The 23,270-nt window shown below is 29.6% G+C and overlaps 1 protein-coding gene across 1 annotated transcript in view; it reads right to left on the reverse strand.

Annotated features, from left to right (window-relative positions):
• Positions 1 to 1,757: 1,757 nt before the first annotated feature.
• LOC113378299 overlaps positions 1,758 to 23,270 on the reverse strand; it is a 316,796-nt gene continuing 295,283 nt past the window's right edge. Inside the window, exons 4-9 of the mRNA XM_026618833.1 lie at positions 10,875 to 10,933; positions 9,576 to 9,774; positions 5,478 to 5,829; positions 3,613 to 4,155; positions 2,770 to 2,933; positions 1,758 to 1,894 (exon numbers count right to left, since the gene is read on the reverse strand). Of these exons, the coding sequence (XP_026474618.1) occupies positions 1,823 to 1,894; positions 2,770 to 2,933; positions 3,613 to 4,155; positions 5,478 to 5,829; positions 9,576 to 9,774; positions 10,875 to 10,933 (1,389 nt within the window). The 3' untranslated portion in view covers positions 1,758 to 1,822. The remainder of the gene's footprint in view (positions 1,895 to 2,769; positions 2,934 to 3,612; positions 4,156 to 5,477; positions 5,830 to 9,575; positions 9,775 to 10,874; positions 10,934 to 23,270) is intronic.

A 23,270-nucleotide genomic window follows, 5' to 3' on the forward strand; every position in this document is an offset into this window, starting at 1 on the left:
AAGCTGGTAAATTGAGCTCATTTTACTCAATTCTTTCAAGACAGTAAAATAATTAATAAAAGAATTTAAAGAGTAAATCATTTTAGTAAACAACTCCAATGAGTTCACTTTTTACTTGAAATAGTAATACTGCAAAAAATCCAAAAATTACAATATTTTTAAATGATAACACTTAATCCTAATCAATTTTTCTCAATTACTTTTGTAAACCAACAATTTTGCAGAATACAGCAACATATCCATTTTCAAATAAATTAATTATAAATGACCAGTTCCAATATATTATTTATATAGAATAAACCCTATTCGATGTAAGTAAAAATACCTGAAAATACATAAGTTAATAATTTAAATCAATATAAATCATTAAGAGTATTTATTACGAGGTCAATATGTACAATAATGGTATTCAATCACATAATTCAAATATTACTTTAATTTTAGGCAATAAAGATCTCATTATGTGTACCCAAATAAAAACTATATTAGATATCCAGTTATTTTCATAAATATTATTTTATATATACAAGTTTTACAACAGCTATACTAGTCCATAAAACTAGCTCATACTCATAAGATCATATATGTGTATTACATATCTACTTATATCTTATATTAAATGTTATACTAGGGCAGTGGAATATTTTTTTAAATTCTTGACTTCGAAACAGAAAAACTGATAGATCAATATTTCATCCAATAGAAAAATATAATAAAACTATATCAATTATATATGTTTCCCTGCATAGTACAATATTGTGTGAGAAAAAGGACAAAGATCAGGTCAGGTCAGGTTTATCATACTAACATTTAGAAACTACGGAACACATAATACAGGGTTCATTCAGAGTAAATTTAATAGTGAAGGAGCTATGCAACATACAATTTCAGACTTCTGATGAACCATTTTGAACCTGGGTATACAGCTACCTTTTAAAAATACGAGATATCGTTTTAGGTAGTAAGTACTCTTTCGAATACAATTTTAATACTACTGTATTGTATCAGAAATGCGGTCTTAAATATTTCTTTCCATACCAAATTCTGATTTATTTTATACAAATTTTTGAAATTAATTATTATTGTATGATAAGTCAATTAATCAAGTCAAATAATCATTACACAAACTATTTTTTAAATAAAATATTTAATTAGGAGCAATCAAATTTAAGCACTCTTGCTCGCATTTCAAAATAAATACATTATTATTAGACTAAATATTGTTATAAGTAAAAACAAACTCTAACCCATATGCGTATAGAGCATATATTAACATTCATAAACCAAACAGCAAGTAATATTATTCAATTATCCATTACCCTAAGAAGTATTGTCATAATATTTGATTTATATGAAAAACGTATTATAATTGGGTACAATAATAAAAATTGTTAAAAGCCTGTCAGTTCAGAATTTCTGAACATTTAAGGCACAAAAACAATATTTGAAGTATAGAACTAAAATTCGTATCACGCTATATATTTTTAACCAAAAAACATCCATGGAAATATGCATTTTTATAGAAAAAACATAACAAATGCCCTTACATTTCAATATGTAATCATTACATATCTTTTATTATATTTCTTAATTAATACCTCATTAGTTATTGTATTTTTTATTACTACGTTGCATACTTTTTGATTATATAAAACTTCATACATTTGTAAAAAAAATGATTACTGTACTTCTACATAAAATATCTAATAGATTATTATAATATATTAACTGTTTTCATAATTAAAATCTAATTAAGTGTCTATATTTTAAATTATTTACATTGTGGAAGGCATGATAAATCACCTTGGTGTTGAAGTAAACATTAGGCAGGATTCAGTATTTCAAATTCGGAATCAGAAGAACTGTGCTCGCATTCAATAAGACTCTCTCTTGTCTGAAATCAAAAAGATAATGTATTTTCAAGCGATAAAAATTATACTAAATAATACTGTATGTAAACAGTCCAATTAAGTATTCACAATTTATGTTAATACAGCATATGAGATTGCAAATTGGAAAATTTTGTCAATATAATTGTTATAATTAACCAGTTTACTATGATTGACTAGTATCACAGTAAATCAGTGACCATTGGCTATATGGCTAGGTTCAAAATAGTAGTTGTAAGTGAAATTTTACCTTGAGGCAAGTTGCCAAAAATTATTTAACTATGTATTTAGATAACATTTCAACTGCTTATTTTAAAAATGATTTTTTGTTTTCCACCAAAAACTAATCAATGCAATGCTTATAGTAAATGTAATTGTAGTAATTCATTTTAACTTAATTTACACATTTTATTCTAATTCATGTTTTCTTCTAAAACTTTATTCTAAAAATGTATTTTAATTAAGTGTGCAATCAACAGTGATCATACCAAAACACGAAATATAATGTATTTATATGGTACTAATTTCAAATATTAATGAATTTATATAATTAAACTACTTTCATAGGACTATAATATTTTAGGATGCTCGTATCCTTCCACAGCAACTATTTAAATTGTTACTTTTATATGTATAATATTGAATAGATTTTTTCCCCTTTTTATTTTATATTTTATTTTATTTTAATTTGGATGCAATAGTTTTATTTTAATTTATAGATTTAACTGTCATCTTTGCCATCCAAGGTGTTACCAGCATCAACAGTTCGATTCTGACAACACAAAACTGTGCGAACTCTTCAAAGAGCCACATTTAACTGGATGAAAATATAAAAAAGTGTTCAAAATATTCTAATGTATAAATAAAAATTCTATTATACCTTTGGGTCTAAATCAGCTCTCACAGCAACCCAGCCAGTCTTACCATGCCGACCCAAAGCACCACAAGCGCTTAGTACTTCCTGCAATAAACCACCATCAGCTTCACTTGAACTGCTGCTGTCTGAATTCGTTTCACAATCTGGACTCTTTAAACACTGCTCAACTGCAATTCATTCAATTATCATTTTAATAAATTACATTAGTACAAATAATTAAATACTATTTCATTTAATGATCAATTTAAAGTATACAGTAAAATTATATGATTGCTAGGAAATTTTTTGTCCCGAATTTTTGAAAAATATATGTTGAAATTGATTCTTTGCTATTATTTAACAATAAACTTACAACAACCCATCAAATATCTTTAACATGTATCTATGCGTTACAAAAAAGAAAATTGACGAATACAGAAATCCAATGGTGGTTTAAAATAGGTGGCTCTCACTTTTTACTTATATTTTCAAATTTACAAATCAATTGCAAAAAATTCCGTTAACGAACAATCTGAATGCCTGGCACAAGGAACCAGACTCGACATAAAAAAGACACTAAAAGCGATTTATTTTACTTAAGTATCTAGTACAATTATGAAGACAATTGTAACAATTTTCTATATCGTTTGAAAGCGAAAAAACAGAATAGAACAACAACATTTAAAAATAATACTTTGTTCATAAATTTTCAATTGTTCATATGTTCAATAAATGTTGCTTTCACTCTGTTCTCAAAAGCGGCGACAGCGGTCGTATTAATATAGGACATTGACGCATTTTTTTTAATCCGCCATAATAAAAACGCGAATGAGGGAAATATAGGAATATAGATTATATCATACTCACATCTAATTTCTTCACTGAAGCTCTTTTCACTTGCAACTCGCACCAGTGTGTAAAAGTCTTTTGAAAAATCGCGTCCAAGCGCAGCTACTTCCGAATGCAGACTCGAGTTTGAAGTACTCAATCCGCTCGGCAGATTAGATTGCGTGTTTAAAGACAATCTTGAAAAATTATTACTGAACTGATCAAACAGCGTGTCATCAGAAGCCAGATGTGGCAAACTAGCATCGCAATTTTGTTTGGACATGCCTCTATGAAGAAAACTTGCTTGATTCCATAACATTTCGCTACAATCTTCCTCTAATCCGGCCCCTAAATCTTCAACTGACCATGAAGCAGTGCCAAACTCAACACGATCTTTCAATTCATTGAGATGATGGTGTGGATCAAAGTTTGCGCGATTTAAATTCGAATCAGATTTACTCCATACTCTTGTGTGTAAAGGTAAAGTGCTGCAGAGATTGCTGGAATGATATCCCGGCAGACTTTTGATAAACGTGGACGGCGCTTGTGTCTCAGGTTCTTCAATTAGATCCTCTAATTCACCTAGAAATAAATCATATATAATATGATTGATAAATAATTAGCAATCACGCCCTCAAAATTAATTATTGAGGCAGAAAAATAGTTGATTTATAAATATTAAATTATATCATAACAAAATTGTAGAAAAAACTAAAAGTTAATGCATGCAGTTTTACAATTGATGTATACTTTGACATAATTGATATATTTGGTTTGATTGATTTTTTGAAAGACCAATGATTTGTTGTAAAACACTTTATTTGTAATATTAATTACGTGTTTATTTTTAATTAAACTACAAATTGTACTTGTATTTACAATATATTCAAAGTTTAATATGTATTGTATTGATTGATTGATTTTATAATGATTTTTGATTTGATATCTTTTGTTCTTATATCAATATGGCATGCTTTTATTTTGGCGTAAACATATGTCATAAAAAACAAATGACATAAGTTTCTATTTGCAAATAAACTTTGTGCATATAAATAAATATTTGAATCTATAAAATATTCATATTGGTAGAAAAAAAATGAGTGAAGAGCAAAACTCTAGAACTGAGACTAAAACAGCGGTTAAACCAAAAATAAGACATGATTGGTATCAAACGGAAACCGACGTCACTGTCACTATTTTGTTAAAGAATGTAGACGAATCAAAATTAAAGATTGATTACGGATCAACATCTCTTCATGTAAAGTATGAAAAAAATGAACTTGATTTTCAACTCCCAAATGACATAGTGCCGATATATTGCACACATAAAGTGACTCCATCAAAAATAGAAGTGAAACTTGTAAAAGCAATGGGCATGAGATGGGAAAAATTAGAAGCAGATGCAGAATTACCAAAACCAGTCAACCCTATCAAAGCAAATGAGAAATGGGAACAAATTGTAAGGGACTTTGAAGAAGAGAAACCACAAGGTGATGCTGCTCTGGGTGCATTGTTCCAGAAACTTTATGGAGAAAGCAATGAAGATGTTCGCAGAGCTATGAACAAGTCATTTATGGAATCGGGTGGTACCGTACTTAGCACAAATTGGAACGAGGTCGCCAAAGAGAAGGTTCAGGTTCGCCCACCAGATGGAATGGAGTATAAAAAATGGGATTCATGAATTTATTTTTTTAAAACGATTAAGAAATTATTAAATTTCATTGAGAGAAATCCTTTTATGTTTCATTTTTCATTTCATCTTCATTTTTCAAATATATTATTGTTTATTATTTCACAAAATTATGAGGATTATTTCAGTGTAGAAACATAGTTTTGTAAAAATCTTTATAGAATTTGATGCAGGGTTTAGGAAAGTTAAATTTTCATTATCTATATTAAAATACCTGGAGCTTTCGTGGAAGTGCAGGCACAGAACGCCTCGGAAGACATAGTGCTATAACCCTCATCTCGTGGCGAACCTGACGCGGCACTATCTTGTGAAGCAGTCACAGCCAGCTGCAAAGCGCGCAGCAACGACAACTGCTGCTGGCGAAGTTGATGTTCGCCCGCTGGTCCACCATTAGACAAACATCCGTTGATGCCTGTGGTTGCCGTGCTGGTGCTGCTGCCGCTAATATTGCCGCCACTGGTACTGCTACTCGCGAAACCAGGAGCCAGCATTGCGGCGAGGGCGCAGTTGCGGCGTTCCAGGTCACTTGAGCGGGCTTTTAGGGCAGATACTTCTTCGCGCAGCGACTGTTAAAGAAAATTATGATAATTAAAAATCACTTTATTAAGTAAACATATCTATTCAATCAAACCCAAGGTAGTAGTCACAAATAAGAAAACAACATATGCTTATATAATTATGATATTAGTAAATCAAATTGATGTAATTGAGCAACTATTGCTTATGTAATATTCTAGAGGATTTTTATAAAATTTTGAAATACTCTGAAATAAATTGCTCATTCGTAAATTGTTTTAAATGGAAAATTATTTAATGCTTATAAATGATAAATAAAATACACTATAATTTAGCATAAAAATATCTTAACTAATACTAATTTTACTATTGCTTATAATACATTATTTTGCAATATCCTATTTTATACCCATCTATACAAGATTAAGATGTACATAATTAAATTAACAAATTAAATATATAAAAATATATTATCTTTGAAAACATTTTAATACTCTTCTGATGTTCAAATTTATTTATTTTTTCATTAACTTCCCGTAGGGTAAGTTATAGTAATTTTATTTATTTTTTATTTAGCAATATATACATTTCATATATATCCATATCTCAGACAGGCAGGTGTGCCTGGTATAAGAGATTATGGTTTGCTTTATACATTTATGCCTATGCATATATTATATATATATATATATATATATATATATATATTCAGGGCCGGTCCTACCTTGAATGCAATGCATGCAAAAATGCAGGCGCACGCCTTAGGGGGCGCTAAATCGAGGTTCGGAAATTAAATTTATAATATATTATTTATATATTTTTTAAATATAAAATCCAGAATACTTAATAGATCATAATAAACAATCCAACTTAACTATGAGACACAAAAAGCATATTCAGTTTGCAATGTGATATCAATAGAAACAATTAACTAAATAATAACTCTGCAAATTTGTAAATTATTGTTCCGTTTATTGTTTAATATACTTATTAATTTTTTTCTTCGTTTGAAGTTAACGTGGAATCGAAAAAGAAATTGTTTAGTGTTCAATCCCGTAAGAGCAAACCTGCGAAAGTTTAAATGAATTATTGGGCGTTATTGGTGAAAAATGGCGAGCTGATTTAGTTGAAATGGAACTTTAATAAAGAAATATATACTAATTATAATAAAGAAAATGGAACATGGGGAATTAGTGCTCGAAAAATGGCTTGTTTATTCTGAAAAATTAAATTGTAATTTTTGTTCTTGTTGCAAATGTCTCACATCTGATGAACGTTGAACGTTGAAGACATGCGTAGTTAGGTTTATGGAGCAAATATAAAAAATGGAAGCAAAATGTACTTAGGAACAAATATCTTTAAGCTTTTTTTACACATAATTTAATTATTAACTATTCGGAAATAATACAGATACAATTATAACTTGTTTGTTTCCGTATAGTTAAGGGAATAAGTAATTTCTTTGCATATTTTATTAATCTTTGGACAATACATAAATAATACGTTAAAAGTTTAACTTTAAAACAACAATCTGACACTCTCTATCTGATGGGAAAGTAAAGCTGAATACAATTCGGCCCTTACGATACCAATAAGGAGAAGTTTACGATTCAATTTTGGATATTGTAAATAGTAAAAATTTAATTTAAATTAAAACATAAAATACGAGTGTTATGTTTAAAAATCATACGTTTTTTGCTCTTTTGGCCTGATTTGCTCTATAGAATAAATCGCATAATAAATAAGTTAAATGTTTCAAAACCCAAATATTAATATTACACATTTGAGAATTTAAAAATATTTGATTATGATCAACCCGCGAATCGCCTCGATTTTCTAAATAAATTTATGTATCTTATACGCTTTTAGATTATATTTATTTTTTTGTGTACTAAATCCAGAATGACTGAAAATTATTCAAAAAAAATTAACGTAAATGTTCATATAATTTTAACGAAAAACTGTTAAAACGGTTAAAATTATTGGGGGGGGGGGGGGCTAAATCAAATCTTGCATGCGGGCGCTGAGAACCCCAGGACCGGCCGTGTATATATTGATCTACTTCATATTTCATCACTACTACATTACTAAAATATTACATTTATATAAGAAATTAAGTCATATTTAACTAATAAGGTCAATCTTGTTTATATCTGGTATAGTTTTTTAATTCAGTTTTAAATTTATTTAAGTTTGTTAATAAATTCATTTAAGTTTGTTAATAATAATGTAAGCAAGCAAGTAATTTATTTATGATGAAGATAATCGCAAAGTTACCATCAGTCAAGAGCCAAGTAATGCATTTGAGTATTCAAGATACAAACCCGCGATTCTTGTTGTTTGGGTTTTGTGAAAAGTGCCTGTAGATAGATCCACATATTCACCGTTGTAATTCGAATTTGTTGTGTTAATATAATACAAAACTCATTAAATAGATGAATAAGTTACATTTTGTAAGTTTAGGATAGTATAAAGGCTGTCAAAGAATGAATATCAAAGTAAATGCATATTTAATTACTTTTCTGTTAAACGTTTGTAACTTCACAATTTTTAAATTTTGAAAAAGAAAACTAAATTTTAAATTAAGAAAAAAATAGTAGTTCATAATACAAAATAACATCTCTTATTATAAAATACTTATAGAAAAAAATTGTTGGGAGCAATTGCAATTAATTTTAAGCAGTTCTGATTATCTATGAAGTATTATCTATATACTAAGCAATTTTTTAACTGGTGCTTATTAAAGAAAACACTATTAGAAAAATAAAAATAAAATTGTTATAATTTTAAACTGAGTTAACATTCCTGATAACATAGTTTAATTCAATTAGTTTAAATTTAGGGGCCGACTCTGCCGTAAAATAGACCAATTTTAGTATCATTTTATATGAGAAGAGTTACGTGATATAGCCTTGCCATAACATTGGTTTTACGGCAGAATAGGCTCTTAATCAATTGAGATATCAATGCTACGAATAATTGCAGTTAATAAACTCTTTCACATTAACATTTTGCTATGGTCAATAAAATAATGAATTCGTTTTCTGTATGAATAAAGACCACAACTAAAATAAAATATTATTCTTAGTCAAAGTTACTCTTAGTAATAATTCTTATACAATAATAGTAATAATTCTTATAGAAAGAACTAAAGGCGATATTTTTTAATTATTATTATTTGACCAACAATCAGATCTATTTTTAATGTTTTATACGATTTTGTAATGTATTTCCGACTACGTAGCTTTTTTAGAAGGCAAATTATTATTTGACCAACAATCAGATCTATTTTTAATGTTTTATACGATTTTGTAATGTATTTCCGACTACGTAGCTTTTTTAGAAGGCAAACCAGTGGTTGTTCTTTCTCTTTGTGATAACATTGCTAGATATGCATTTCTAATAGTGATGTGATGTATTGTAGCAATGTGCCAGAGGGGCTATTTTCACTTGGAAACATATTTCAGTCTATATTTTTAAGTAGAAACAAATATTACTACTGCTTGATATCATGTGGTACGTAGCGCGAATTAGGGGGGTTTTTAGGGAGGGGGTTTTGACAAAAAATCACGATATATCACGTGGGGGAGGAAGGGGTATACTAAGATATCACGTGTATTTATTTTCACCTGATTTTTTTTTAAATCCAAACATTTTCAACAAAAATTTACATTTTTTTCTCGGAACTAAAAATACACGTGATGTAGAACCTTCTGGTTGCAAGACTGAGATTCTTACCACTGCACTGCGAAGATTTTAAGTCGTTTCACAGACTAGAAATACGTTGTCTAGTTACCTTCTGTTCGAGAAGCGTTGCCACGACCCTTCTGCCGACTTCATCGAGACACCGTTCGTATTGCCGCGCCTGTATTCGCAGCAGCCGGTTTTCTCCGCGAAGTCTCGAAATTGCCGCTTCTTGTGCCGCAGCGGTCGCCCTGTGCTCCCGACTGAGCTGCTGCGAAGCACGCTCTTGTTCGCGCGCCACGCGCTGCATACTGAAATTATATTGAGTATTACATATAAGACGCTTGCACTTGGTATAAATAATATTTTTTTTGTTCGAAAAATCATGAAGTACTCCAACAACAATTTAGTTTTATAATTATAACTAAATTAATATATAATAATTATAATTTATAATTATAATTATCTCAAAGACAAAGTAAGGTATGGTATTTTAAAGTAGAAGGCACAAGGGCTTTATCAGAAGACATGCGGCCACATTGTTAATATTTTAGTATTTGTTTTTTGTTTTTATTTTTTTTTTTTTGCTTTAGGTTTTATTATATAGTTGAACGGAATATAATGTTTAAGTATGCGTTATTTAATTGCGTCATAAGTTATATTGTTATTTTCAAGTAAGTTTCAACAGTTGTTTTTATGAAACCTTTAAGTTAAAGTGTTATATGTGTTGGGAGTATAAAGGACCAAGTGCACCTTTACGCTGTCAAAAGTGTAAACAACTAGAAAAAAGTAAATAAAAAAGTAGAAAGAGTTATGAAATCAAGTATACAAAAAAAATTTAATTAATTATGAATAGAATTATTTAAGCAACGTTTATTAACGTGACTTGATTTTACGTTCTACCGATGTATTGATTCTTTATATTGAATTGTTTTATTTTAAACGTATGTTTGTTAATTTACATCTATCAATAATACAGTTTTCGATGAATTAAATTACTTTTGTAATTTAATTAATAATTTTTGTTTTGTTAATCAAACCTTCATTAAGGTTTTATAATACAAAACTGTTGATGATCATACAAATTAAACCTAACTATTGAACCTAAATACAATGTGAATAATGAAAAAAATAATTCAATAAATAAATTGTAGTAAAAATTTCATATATGTATTGTATTTTGGGAACTAAATCAGTTATAAACTTTTATTGTTACGATAAGCTTATTAAAAATAAAATATTGAAATTTTAAAAATACTAATATATAAATAAAAATGTTTCTTATAGATTTATTTATGGATTAATATTTTCCATGATTCTCTATTAGTCTTTTGATTGAATAAACTGAATCAATACACATATTTTATTATAAATAATATAGTTTTATTTAGCGCAAATTAATAATACTTACTGCAAGAGTTTATCTTCCAAATTTTTGTCATTTTGATTGCGTTTCGAAGCGGCCACCTCCTGCAAAAAAATAAAATAAAATTTAATATTAGAGTAACACGAAATGAAAAAGTAAATTAAGTTAAAAAAGCAATTTTAGAAGAGATAAATTAAATAAATAGTTAATCTAGCTGATGAATATTTTTGACAAATGCCAGATCAAGGTTATATACAGTGTTGTCTCTGTGAAATTTATATTTTGCATTGGTTGAATAATGTAGCTACTATTTTGCAAAGTCCCATTAAAATTAAAAATAAGACCTTGGACCTGTTTGCCCTCTGGCCGTCTCATTTTTTTACCGACTATAGGGTAAAAAAAAAGCAGGAGGTAAATTTTTGAAAAATAGCAAAAAATACACATTTCTACAATGATGATGATGATAGTTTTACTGAACATAGTCAGATAGTATGTTTGATATTTGTTATTTGTTGTGATATAGTTGGTTTAGTTTTCACAATATAATTGCTAAAAGTCAAATTTGAGCTTCGTGTCCCTTTCTACACTAAATATCATAAATAGATATGATAAAATATTCAATGTAAATAGTTTTCAACTTGCTCGTTCAAGTCACTATGCTTCGATAGCATCAACAAATTTCGAAACTCAACAAAATCGTCCACCTTGAAAATGAAATCGTTCAACATGAAATCATCCACCTACGACTTCAAAAACGTAGAGAATCATATTTTGTTTAGAATCAAGCCTGTAAAAATATTTCACCTGGACATAGTATGCAATCTGAAATCTTTTAATTACCTTCGCTGACCAACCCGTTGTGTGCATGAGTGCATGTCAGCCGAACAACATTATTTAACAGATATGAAAGCATACTGAGCTGTCTCGAACAGAGTTTAGAGATCAGCAACAGACGTAGAACAAAACCAATTAATCCGTCGTCTCTATGTATTCAATTAGTTTGCAATAATATTGCAACTTCAATTACGATACATAACTTATTAGCAGTGACAAGTTTGACAAGCTCTTTTGCCATTTCATTTAATACCGTCCATCGATAAAATGATTTCAATTACAGATTAGCGGATAATATCGCTATTGATTATTGAACTAGAAATATATGCATTCGCTTGTGCTGTTCCTGATTGCATTTCGATCGTACAATTTTATCATGCAAATGCAGTTACAGTAATTTGTTTAATAATAAATCATAGTTAACGGTTTTAATTATGTTGCTATTTTCATTGCGTGCACTATAATGATTTTATAGACACTTAATTAGTGCTAATGATTGCAGTAGTTTTTAATTAATTTTTCACCACTTTCTTAATTACAATATTGAAAGTATAATTAAAGCTCGGTTTGAAATTATACATCACTATAAAACTTGAGAGAATATAAAATTAGCAAAAACATAAACATCGTCTTCGGGAAGTTAAAAAAAATATACCCATATAAATAAGTTATATAAAATTTATTGAATAATCAGTGAGATATGCTATAGTTTTATGATAACGTAATTAGTTCAAATACGAATCAAGTTAACATATTATACATAATTAGGTGCATTTAGTTGGCAAAATTAATAGGCCTAACAACATCGATTTTCTATTTAGTTTTATATACTAGTTTTTATATACTAGTTTTTATATTGTTATCGTAGAGTTAATATAATAGTTTTTAATCGAAGGGCCAAATTTATTATTAGAAAATAAATGTTTTAACAAAAGTCAGTAGTCATTCTATCTACAAAAATGTAAAAATAGATGTCTCTGTGTATGTGTGTGTGTATGCCCTATGCATTCATAAACCATACATACATGAAACCCTCAATTTTCACATACCTAAATATAATTTATAAGTATACGTTATTTAATTATATTATGATATGCATTGCTATTTTTATCTTAGATTCATAAATTTTTTCATATAACCTCTATAAAAACTTACATGCGGTTGGAGTGAAAAGGAGCAAATAAACCTTGGCAAGTGGCAAATATGTGAAAAATAAGAAAATAGTGAATAGAGAGATAAATTAAATTCATACTTATTCCAACTCTGCTGAAGAATATTTAGGTATAATATTTGTAAAAATGTGTCCGTGGAATTTGCATTTGGCATTGGGTAAATTATGTAGCTTTTATTTCGGAAAATCGCTTTTAATTAAAAATAAGACATTGAATGTGCTATGGGGTAAAAGAAGACAAACATTTTTTTGCAAAAATAGCAAAAAACATATTTTTATATTTAGGCAATAACTGGGAAATTTTATGATCATATTTCGATAGTTGTTTGTTTGATATGTGTTAGGGGTCGTCCATTAATCACGTGATGCTTAAAGGGGGGGAGGGGTAACCAAAAATCACGAAATATTACGTATAGAGATGGGAGTCTAGCAAGATATCACGTGTATTTATTTTTTTACCTGAATTTGAAAAAAAATCAAAAAAAAATCACAATATTTTAACATTTTTGCTAGGTTCTATGAACACTCGTGATGTGAAGTAGAGGAGGAGGCTATCCCGTATCACCAAGGAGAATGGAGAGTTTTAAAAATTCTTAAAAATCGATCACGTGATTAATTGACGCCCCCTTATGTGCTGTGCTATGTTGTATGTTATTTGGTTTTTACAGTATAATTACTGAGAGTCAAAAAATATTGATATGCTTATAAGCTTATATTATATATTGGAATGCTGAATGAGATATTTCACTCGATGATGCAACTCAACAATCAATCACAAAAAGTACGTGCGCTATTTTCCATCTTAATAACTACATGTGACAGAATCGCATTTATATGTATAACACAGCAATTCCTGATCGGTTACAGCTAGTTACTGTTTGAAACTAATAATAACATAAACAAAAACAATCAATTGATGCCTTAAATCATATTCTCTACTCTAATAATCACAATTCTGGCACTAATTCATGCGCATAATTTCATATATGTCCTAGAAAGTAGTGCATTGTAAAGTTTACGTTAATCGAGCGAGCAAGAACTTTTTGCTAGAATTCCTTGAAAACAATCCAACAAAAGTTTGGTGTTTTGAAGCTAAGCTTTAACTGAGCCTGCGTAAAATCTTATTATTTATTATACCATAGTTGTATAAGCACATTAAGTTCAGAACAATGACGACGCATACCGATGGAGGTTTCGAACAATGCCCGCGCTAAGGAATAAGGAATTGTTCAACAACAACGGTGAAACGTCAAGACGTCTGGCGCCCGCGTTCCGGGATAGGGAAGAAAAATCGAAAATGCTACTACAACGGGATAACGGCACGAGTATACGACCATAAGCTGATACATGCTTTCAATAATGGATTTATGAACTTGACAAACTTTTGAGTGCTTTGCAGTTTCTGAAACTGATCCAATATAAACGATGGAGAACTGAATAAACTTATAAATATGAACAAGTAAATTGATAAAAAAATATGTGACAATAATAATAATAATAATAATAATAAATATGTAGTAGTTTTCCAAAGGTTCATGGTATGAGACCACCACAAAATCAATGATTTCCTTCTCCTCCCTTGTTTATCATTCCCATTACCGTTTTATTACCATTAATCACTTTTTTTTTGTAATTGTTTGAACAGCAATCAGAACTCTTATATGTTCTATAAGCTGTTGGTTAAGACTTATGACTACTTATTACATGAGAGGCAATCCATCGATTTACCATTCTCTTATGTGTGGAATATTTTTGATATTAGCTCTTACGTCTAAAAGTTAACATGTGATTGGATGTTGCAGCTATGTCCACGAAGGACGACTTCCACTTGGAATTATATTGTGATCTATAACCCCAAGTGAAAATATGACATCAAAGCTGCCTGATGTCGGGCTACGGCGGTAGCGGGAATCGAACCAACGAACCTGGGACTAGTTGCTGCTGGCCCATTAATCACTTTTTATTCATTTTTATTAATTTTTCTTTCCAAACTTCTGCTTTCACGCTTCCTGGTCCTGTGCTTCGACTTTCAATTCCCTGTATTTCCTCTTCTCGCGTAAGTCATCAACCATCTGCATTCCTCTTCTTCCCTTTCCTTTCAGTCCTTCTATAGGGTGATCCAGGGTGGCCCATTTAAAAATTGGAATTTATCGATAGCAACTTGCCTGTAGGCTACACCGTGCGGAATTTGATGTTGCGAAAAAGAGGAAAAAGACTAAGAACTTTGATACCTTTCTAACGATGTATAATACTGTATATGTTTTCTTTACAGAAATATCTAAAACGTAAGATCCCTAGATCACTAAGACCTTCAATATTTTACCTTCGACTACATCGTGTGAAAGGCCTTTTTGCAGAATGGGTCCGATCCAGTTTCCAAATATATAAAGATGCAAAATATTAGCAAACGTAATAAAAGTGCTGGCAATGGTAATGTGGGGCAAGTTGTTACATCGGTCATACTGTTACAATGCAAACATATCTGATTCTGTACTTCACATTAATAATGCTGATATACAGTTTAAACAAGTTCATAAGCGTCCATTATTAAACAGCAATTAAATTTGTGTGGTCAAACGTAGAAGAAAGCACGACAAACTTCTTCATTTATTTTTTGCTGTATTTTATATAGGTAAGTAATTGTGGTTTTCCTATGTTCCTTGTATTTATAACTTTAAATTATCGTAGTAAGTAAATTTTTGTAAACATAACTCGTTCCATACTTTTTAACTTCCCGTAGGGTAAGTTATTGTAATGGGCCGAAAATCGGAATTGAAAATTTTTACATTTCTCGACGTTTTGAAGGTTTCTGAACGTTTTGGCATACCTCAGAAAAAATGGATGTGTGTGTGTGTGTGTGTGTGTGTGTGTGTGTGTGTGTATGTATGTATGGATACAAATTTTCGTCCACGTTTTCGGGCGTACGGATCAACCGATTTGAATGGTTTAAAAAACATTCGATTCCTATTAATAAGGAGAAGAGCTGATTAGTTTTTGGCAAAGACAGGTCCAGCAGTTACGGAGATAAGGAGCAAAGAGTGCAGAAAATAGAAATCGAGTTTTTGAGAGAACGGAGCATCCGATTTGAATTATCTAAAAAACATTCCATTAGTAATGATTGGGAGAAAGGGTTATTAGTTTTTCGCAAAGGCAGGCCCAGCCATTTCGGAGATACAGAGCTAAATGTACAAAAAATGGCAGTTTTTGAGAGAACTAAGCGTCCGATTCAATTGATTCAAAGAACTTTCTGCTTGTCTTAACAAAATAATTGATTTTGGAAAAAAAAAATTTGTACCATTTTTTTTTTTTTTTTTTTTTTTTTTTTTTTTTTTAATTTTTTGTATATCGAAAATAATTCAGATTTTATTTTTAATTCTGACTATAGTTCTAATATACTTTAAACAAATAATTTCAACTCTGCAATTCAGTTTATATAATTCTTATAAATATTAGACAATGTTACAATATTAATTTTTAATAATCTATTTGAAAACATTCATTATTCCTCGAACATTTCGTTACGGTACGGGAAGTTCCAGCAATTTGCCTTAAGGCACGATGCCACCCACCCCACTAGTTTGATTTGTGTCAAGTAGGGTCACTACACTGTGTCACAGTGTAAAAATGAACTCCAAATAACATTTTTGTATCATTTTTTTAAATAATGCAAAATTGTCAGAGAAAGACGAATTATACTCTCTTTTGCCTGGAAAATGTACTGTACCATTGGAAAACCTCCTCTTGTAAACTTTGCAACAATAACCGAACGCCAGACAAATTTTCATACAAAATTATATAAGCTATTCAATATTAATTAACAGTTACTATTATTGATTTTTATTTTTCTATTTTGATGTTGCAACGTTGAGCTCTTTGCTCTGTATATAGTAGACCAGATTTGAAATTTATAAAATCATTATTAGAAAAAAGCTCTGCAAATAATAAATTTTAAAATATGTAAATATCACTCACAAGGTAATTTAAATCAGTTGTCATCAATTGAAATATCAATTGAATTGTTACGAATAAATTAGAACACGTTAATATGTTTTTCTATTACGATGGTATGTGAAATAATGAAATCGTTCTCTATACGCACGAAGACAAACAATAACACTGAAATAAAATAATATTCTTATAATTAGTTTGTTCAAGTATATTCTTGGTTAAGTGGATTATAGGACTAAACCTAATATTTGATATAAATATATATGTGCAAAATATGTGTCGACTACAAGAAATTATCAAATGTGATTTTTTTCATATCTTGAACTCTTTTTCAAAGCATTTGCACTGCGTAGCTGTTTTAGAAGCGCGTAAGCGCCGCGTTGAAGTCTGGCGAATAAACATTGGTACGAACTCCATATAAATATTAACAAAATTAGTACTTATTATTAAAATCGTTATAAAATATCTGATAATTTATTGTGCATATGTTTTAATCATTTGTGACCGCCAAATGGCATTTTTTAACTTCACATAAGGTAAGTTATTGTAATCGTCCAAAAATCTAAATTGAAACTTTTTGCATATCTTTACGGTTCAGAGGTTTCTAAGTATTTTGGCATACCTAAAAAAATAGATGTGTGATTGTATGTTTTCGGAAGCACCGATCAACCGATTTGAATTATTCAAAACCATTCGATTCCTGCTTATGGAGATTAGTGCTAATTAGTTTTTAGGAAAGGTCGGTCAAACCGTTTCGGAAATACGAAGCAAAGAGAGTAGAAAACGGAAATTAAGTTATTTTTCAAATCGGGCGCTTCATACACTCTAAAACTAAATTACCATTTTAGGCATTTTTTGTCCTGTATCTTCGAAACGGCTGGACCTGCCTTTACCAAAATCTAATCGGAACATCTTCTTATTAATACAAATCGAAGGATTGAATTATTTAAAGCGTTTGATCCGTGTTCCCGAAATCGTTGACGAAATTTCGTATCCAAATACACACACAAACACAGATACATCAATATTTTCTAATGTATGACAACATGATCAGAAAGATAAAGATAAATAAAAAAATATTGTTATTTTTTTGCAATTTCTATATTTTACCCTACGACGAATTAATAACAGTAGCTCACTACAATCAAATCTCTATGCATATCTATATCTATAACATAATTTCATAGAACTAAATTTACACTTACATATACGGAATACTAATAAAAGAAAAAAAAATCCTAATACTGAATATAAAATATTATTAAAATGCAAAAATTTACACATTCAATTCTATTTTCAAATTCAGTTTTTCTCGAATAAACCCTTTTCCGTTTGTAAACAGGAATTTGTTATCTTAATCGTATCTGCAAATAAGGATACTGTTACAGCTCCAGTTTCCATCAACGTAGTCGGTAAGAGAGGTCGTAGCTCGTAGGGACGAATCGATCCGTCGATCCGTGATGCCATAAGTCCGTCCAGTCGGCCTATTCCGAGGGAATAGATAGCGGAGGGCGAGTTTCCGCACGAATTTCGTCGCTCGATTGACGATCTATTTCGATCAGAACGCGATCGGCTCCGATCAGTGTTCAATCGAGCCAATGACAGAAATAATCGACAACCAAACTTGTTATTCGATGATGTGTGAAGCATTTTCATACCGAGCTGACCACGTAGATATGCAACTTAGTGGTAATAAATTGTGTGAAAAGTAAAAGAGTTCGAGATGTTCTTAATTGAAAATAAATACATCGATTATTCGTAAAAAAATAGTTGAGTATTTATAAAAAAAGAGCCTAACACACTATTGGCAATAAAAATGTTATGGGTCGATTCTGCCGTAAAATAGACAAACGTTATGGCAAAGCTATGCTACGTAGCGTTTTTCATATGAAGTGATACTAAAAACTGTCAAAATGCTTTGTGGTTGCTGTACAGTCAGGCGCTGTAGTGAGAAAAACCTAATCAAGAAAACGTAGAAATATCAAAAAGAGACATCGCATGAGTGAAGTTGCATTTTATGTGTAAAAGTCACAGTCAAAAGCATTTTATGTGCAGTCACATAACACAATTTTTAACATTTTTTTTGTTTATTTTTAAATTTTTTTTCAATTTTTTTTTACAATTGTCCAGTTAAAGACATTTAGTAAATTTGGAGAATTAACAATTGTCAGCCTTAATTGTATACTATAGTGACATGTCAAATAAATAACTAGCATTTTGATAGTTTTTAGTACCATTTTATATGCAAAACGCTAAGTAACATAATCTTGCCATAACATTGGTCTATTTTACGGCAGAATTGGCTCCATTATTTATTTTGAAATAAATAAATAGATCGGTTATTAGTGAAAAGTTTGTTGAAAATTTGGAAAAGTAAGAGCCATAATGCACAATATTTGCAAAAAATATTTAATAAGTAATGATATTATAATATAAGCATTGTACTATTATCAGGGAATGATTAAATGCTCGATTCGCATATAAGACGTACCCGGATCGAATCCCAGTCCTGTACACAGAAAAAAGTTGATACATGTACTTAATATTGCAATTGTAAAACTCAAGATTAAAATATTGAAATGTTAATAGAAATATATAAAAAATAATATGTTGGAAAATCATCGAATAGAATACGATATAAAATGTGTATAGTATAGTCTATAAAATAAGCCAATAAAAATATTACTATTAACACTCTTATCGATTTACAACAAGCTGCAACTAACAGATTAGCGGTAGATAATCAGTTTTTTTTTTAAAAAAAATTGGCATAAGATATTGCAATGATCATAATCATTGTAGAAATAATTATTTTTATTAGAAGTTGCCCAATTATATTTTTGATATAAATTTTATTAAAAGCGTTTTGTTAAAATACAGAAGTTGTTCTTTCTAATAGTTATTAGTATGCCCAGAAAGATTATTTTCACTTGGAAACATATTTTTTATTCACATTTTTTCAAGTGAAAACGGATATCACTACTGCTTGATATTAGGTTGTACGTAAGTCAAGATTTGAACTTGAAATCTTGTGGTTGCAAAATCAAAGCTTTTGCCAGTGAATGCTCTTCAAATGTTATTATATTAATTTATTTTAGACAATTGAATTAAACTTGAAGTAGAATTAAAGTTGATCACATAATATATAAAATGATTGATTTTAGTGACTTCTAGCCTTTAATTTTTTCAAAAAGTAGCATTAGAAAGAAATAAAACAATATGAAACAAAAATCTGAATATGTTTATTATATTGTTACATGTCTCTGAAGAGTAATCAGAATGTTGTGAAACGTTTAATGTCAACAAAAAGTATAAGCTTGAGGTCTTTGGAATAAAACGAATAAAAATGGAAACCAAACTAAAAATCACATATTTAAATTACAAATTTACAATACAATGCTTATCACCACAAAGATTTTAATCACCTTTTCTTAGGTGATGTTTCATGTTTAAAAAAATATTTTACAATTTGAAAAAATAAGTTTAGATAAAAAACGCCAGAAAAAAGCAAACGGAAAATAAAAATATCACAAAAACGTTTCAATAAAGTAACCTTAAACTTATAAACTGAGGTAGCAAAAAATAATTTTAATATTTATTGTTAATAAAATAAATTTCATATTGATGAAGTGATGGCTTCCTGAAAACAAAACAACTGGAATAATCATCAGCAGTAAACGAAAATGAATGTTATATAAATGTATGGTATAAATATACCTGTTTCCTGCATTTATACATATATTCGTCAAAGCTAATGACCAAGATCAAGAAAAACCAAAAATACGTTATATTGAGAACAATGTTTGTCATTAGGGATATATTTAGTCATCTAGAATCCGTAAGATAAAGCTCCAGTCGGACGAAATGAATGATGAACACCTAGAACCATAGAACTATTGCTTATATAAAAAAGCTCGGTCGTTAGTCAATCAACGTCAAGTAGAACAAAGTCGTTCGCCCGAGAAAACTCAATTTCGGTAAATAGCTTTCGGCATCGGAAATATTCAATAAAATGTTATGAGATTTATTGACTTCTGATTTCAGATCCGATTTATAGATGTGTTTATGCTGAGGTATAAGCTTGTTTAAAAACCAATATTTTTATTTTCGAAATTATTGATTCATTTTTCATTTATAAAAAAAACTTTGAAACACTAAATAAAAAAATAGAATAACTTAAACTCGGTCGTGTGATGTAATATTTTAAATGCTGAAATGTTAACATTCGTATATTGGACGAATTATTTCATATCTCATTATTTGGATGATAAGAAATATGTAATAGATTATGTGCCAGAATTAAATGTTCAATCTGTACGACTTCGCTTAGAATTTACAGCTATTTTTTGCAATAATTGAGTAATAATCATCATCATCACATAAAGCAACTGCCAATTGGCACTTCAGTGCGAACAACTTATTCTAATACTATAGAAACTGCTAAAGCTTATTTCAATACTTTTATTCTAATATGAATAATGCTTAGTTGTATATTTTACTTAGTTTTATGGAGAAACAAAATAACTATTTTTATTTGCTGGATAATCTATCTGCATAAGACATTATATCAATTGTTCATAAATAATAAGAATATATAAATGTAAGACCTACGCCCAAAAAAGAAAAAAAATAATATAAAGCGAATGATTCTTCTTTTACCAATTTGATGTAACTACTTCCTTGTTTTTCAGCCCTGTTTTCTAGGACTATGCCTGAGTACTTCTTTTTTGACAAATCAAAATATCATACTACATATGCAATACTACTACCGGAAACCGGAATATACCATATATCGAACAAGTTTTTCCTTTATAAACAGTGGCAATCATTAAAAGTCACAAACAAACAAAAAACATCAAAATAAACATGGATAATTTGTGCTATTAAAAAGAAATTATTGTTTTTTCATTACACATATTTGTAACTGTCCAATTTAGCAATTTAGCATTTTAGCTAAAATGAAATTCTATTAATTCGATTATATATTATATATTCGATAAATTCTAATGATATTTTAATAATTATAATATAAAACTAAAAAATATTCTTATAGACGAAAGTTCAGCTCTCATATGAAATCAGTGGCACGTGGAAATTTTCAATGAAAGGTAAAATAATAAATGTACTGAAGTAGATTGATTTCTAATACATATGAATGGCAAATTGCTGGAACTTCCCATACCAAAAAAAAAAAAAAATCATTTTTAAAACTTTTTTTAATTTTTTGGAAATTTTGATCTATTTTTCAAAGTAATCGCAATACGTTAGCTGGATAGAAAAAAAAAATATCGAAGCGCGTGGGCGCCGCGTCGCAGTATAACAGATAAACATTGGTACACAACCCATATAAATGTAAACAAAATTTGTTTTTTTTGTAAAGATATCTATAAAATATGTGATAATTTGATGTCCATATGCCTATAATTATCATTTTTGTCCGCCAAAATGACATTTTTTTCACTTTTATATTAGATCTCCGAAAGCGCTAGACTTATTTCGACAATACAAATAAAATATTTTTGAATCATTCAAATTGGTGGATCCCTGTTCTCGAAATCGTCGAAAAAGGATTGTATCCACACGTACATACACACATACACATACACAATTTTTTTTAAGGTATGCCAATATGATCAGAAACGTAAAGATATATAAAAATCTTCATTTTAGATTTTTGGGATTACCTACTATAACTTACCCTATGGGAAGTTAATAAATTATATATTTATGAAATTTGTTACATTTTATTAGTCTCAATAGCAATCAGAACTACTCAGAACTACTTGTCCTGCAAGTTGATTGTTGAAGACTTAATATAATATTTCACGAGAGGCAACCCATCGGTTTATCATTCTATGCCATGTCTACTATAAATAAATAAGCAAAACTTTTCTCGATATATACAATGATGTATAAAATAGTTTGTGTATTGCCTGACGTATCGAACTGTCGATTTTGAGATATGTCGGAGTATTATCCCTATTATCCCAACTTGACGTGAATAAATTGTTACTTGATAAGCTAGAACAATGAAGAGTCAAAGTATCTTTATCCAGGAAACTCCAGGAGAGCAACGCCGATCCTATTTCGCCTACACAACTAGTTCCCATTTACGAATGCATGTCAAATCTTGTTAGCGGATTGCCTGGAGCAGCTTCTATTCAGAGTCAAGTTTGAAGGGTGTCTTATGTTCATTGTTGATGGATGCTGGTTAAGTGCTCTTGTAACTCGATCCGAATTGATTTACAAGCGAATACGTTGTAGGAACTGTTTAGTCGAGCTACGCCTAAAAGCAGATCACAGGCTTACGTGAAACTTGACCAGAATGCCAGCCAGAACTATTCATGCCATCACTGTGACTTCCTACTTCCAATTAACTGCATATTCAAATGCAACGGCCTAGAAATAGTCTTTGTGCGAATTGTTAACTTCTAGTAAGGTATGGTATACAAGTCGTCAAAAAATTGAGAATGTTTGTATAATATAGA

This window comes from Ctenocephalides felis, unplaced genomic scaffold (assembly GCF_003426905.1).
Source record: "Ctenocephalides felis isolate EL2017-DRISC unplaced genomic scaffold, ASM342690v1 CF-g0.4_SCAFFOLD_01886, whole genome shotgun sequence".
NCBI classification, from domain to species: Eukaryota; Metazoa; Arthropoda; class Insecta; order Siphonaptera; family Pulicidae; genus Ctenocephalides; species Ctenocephalides felis.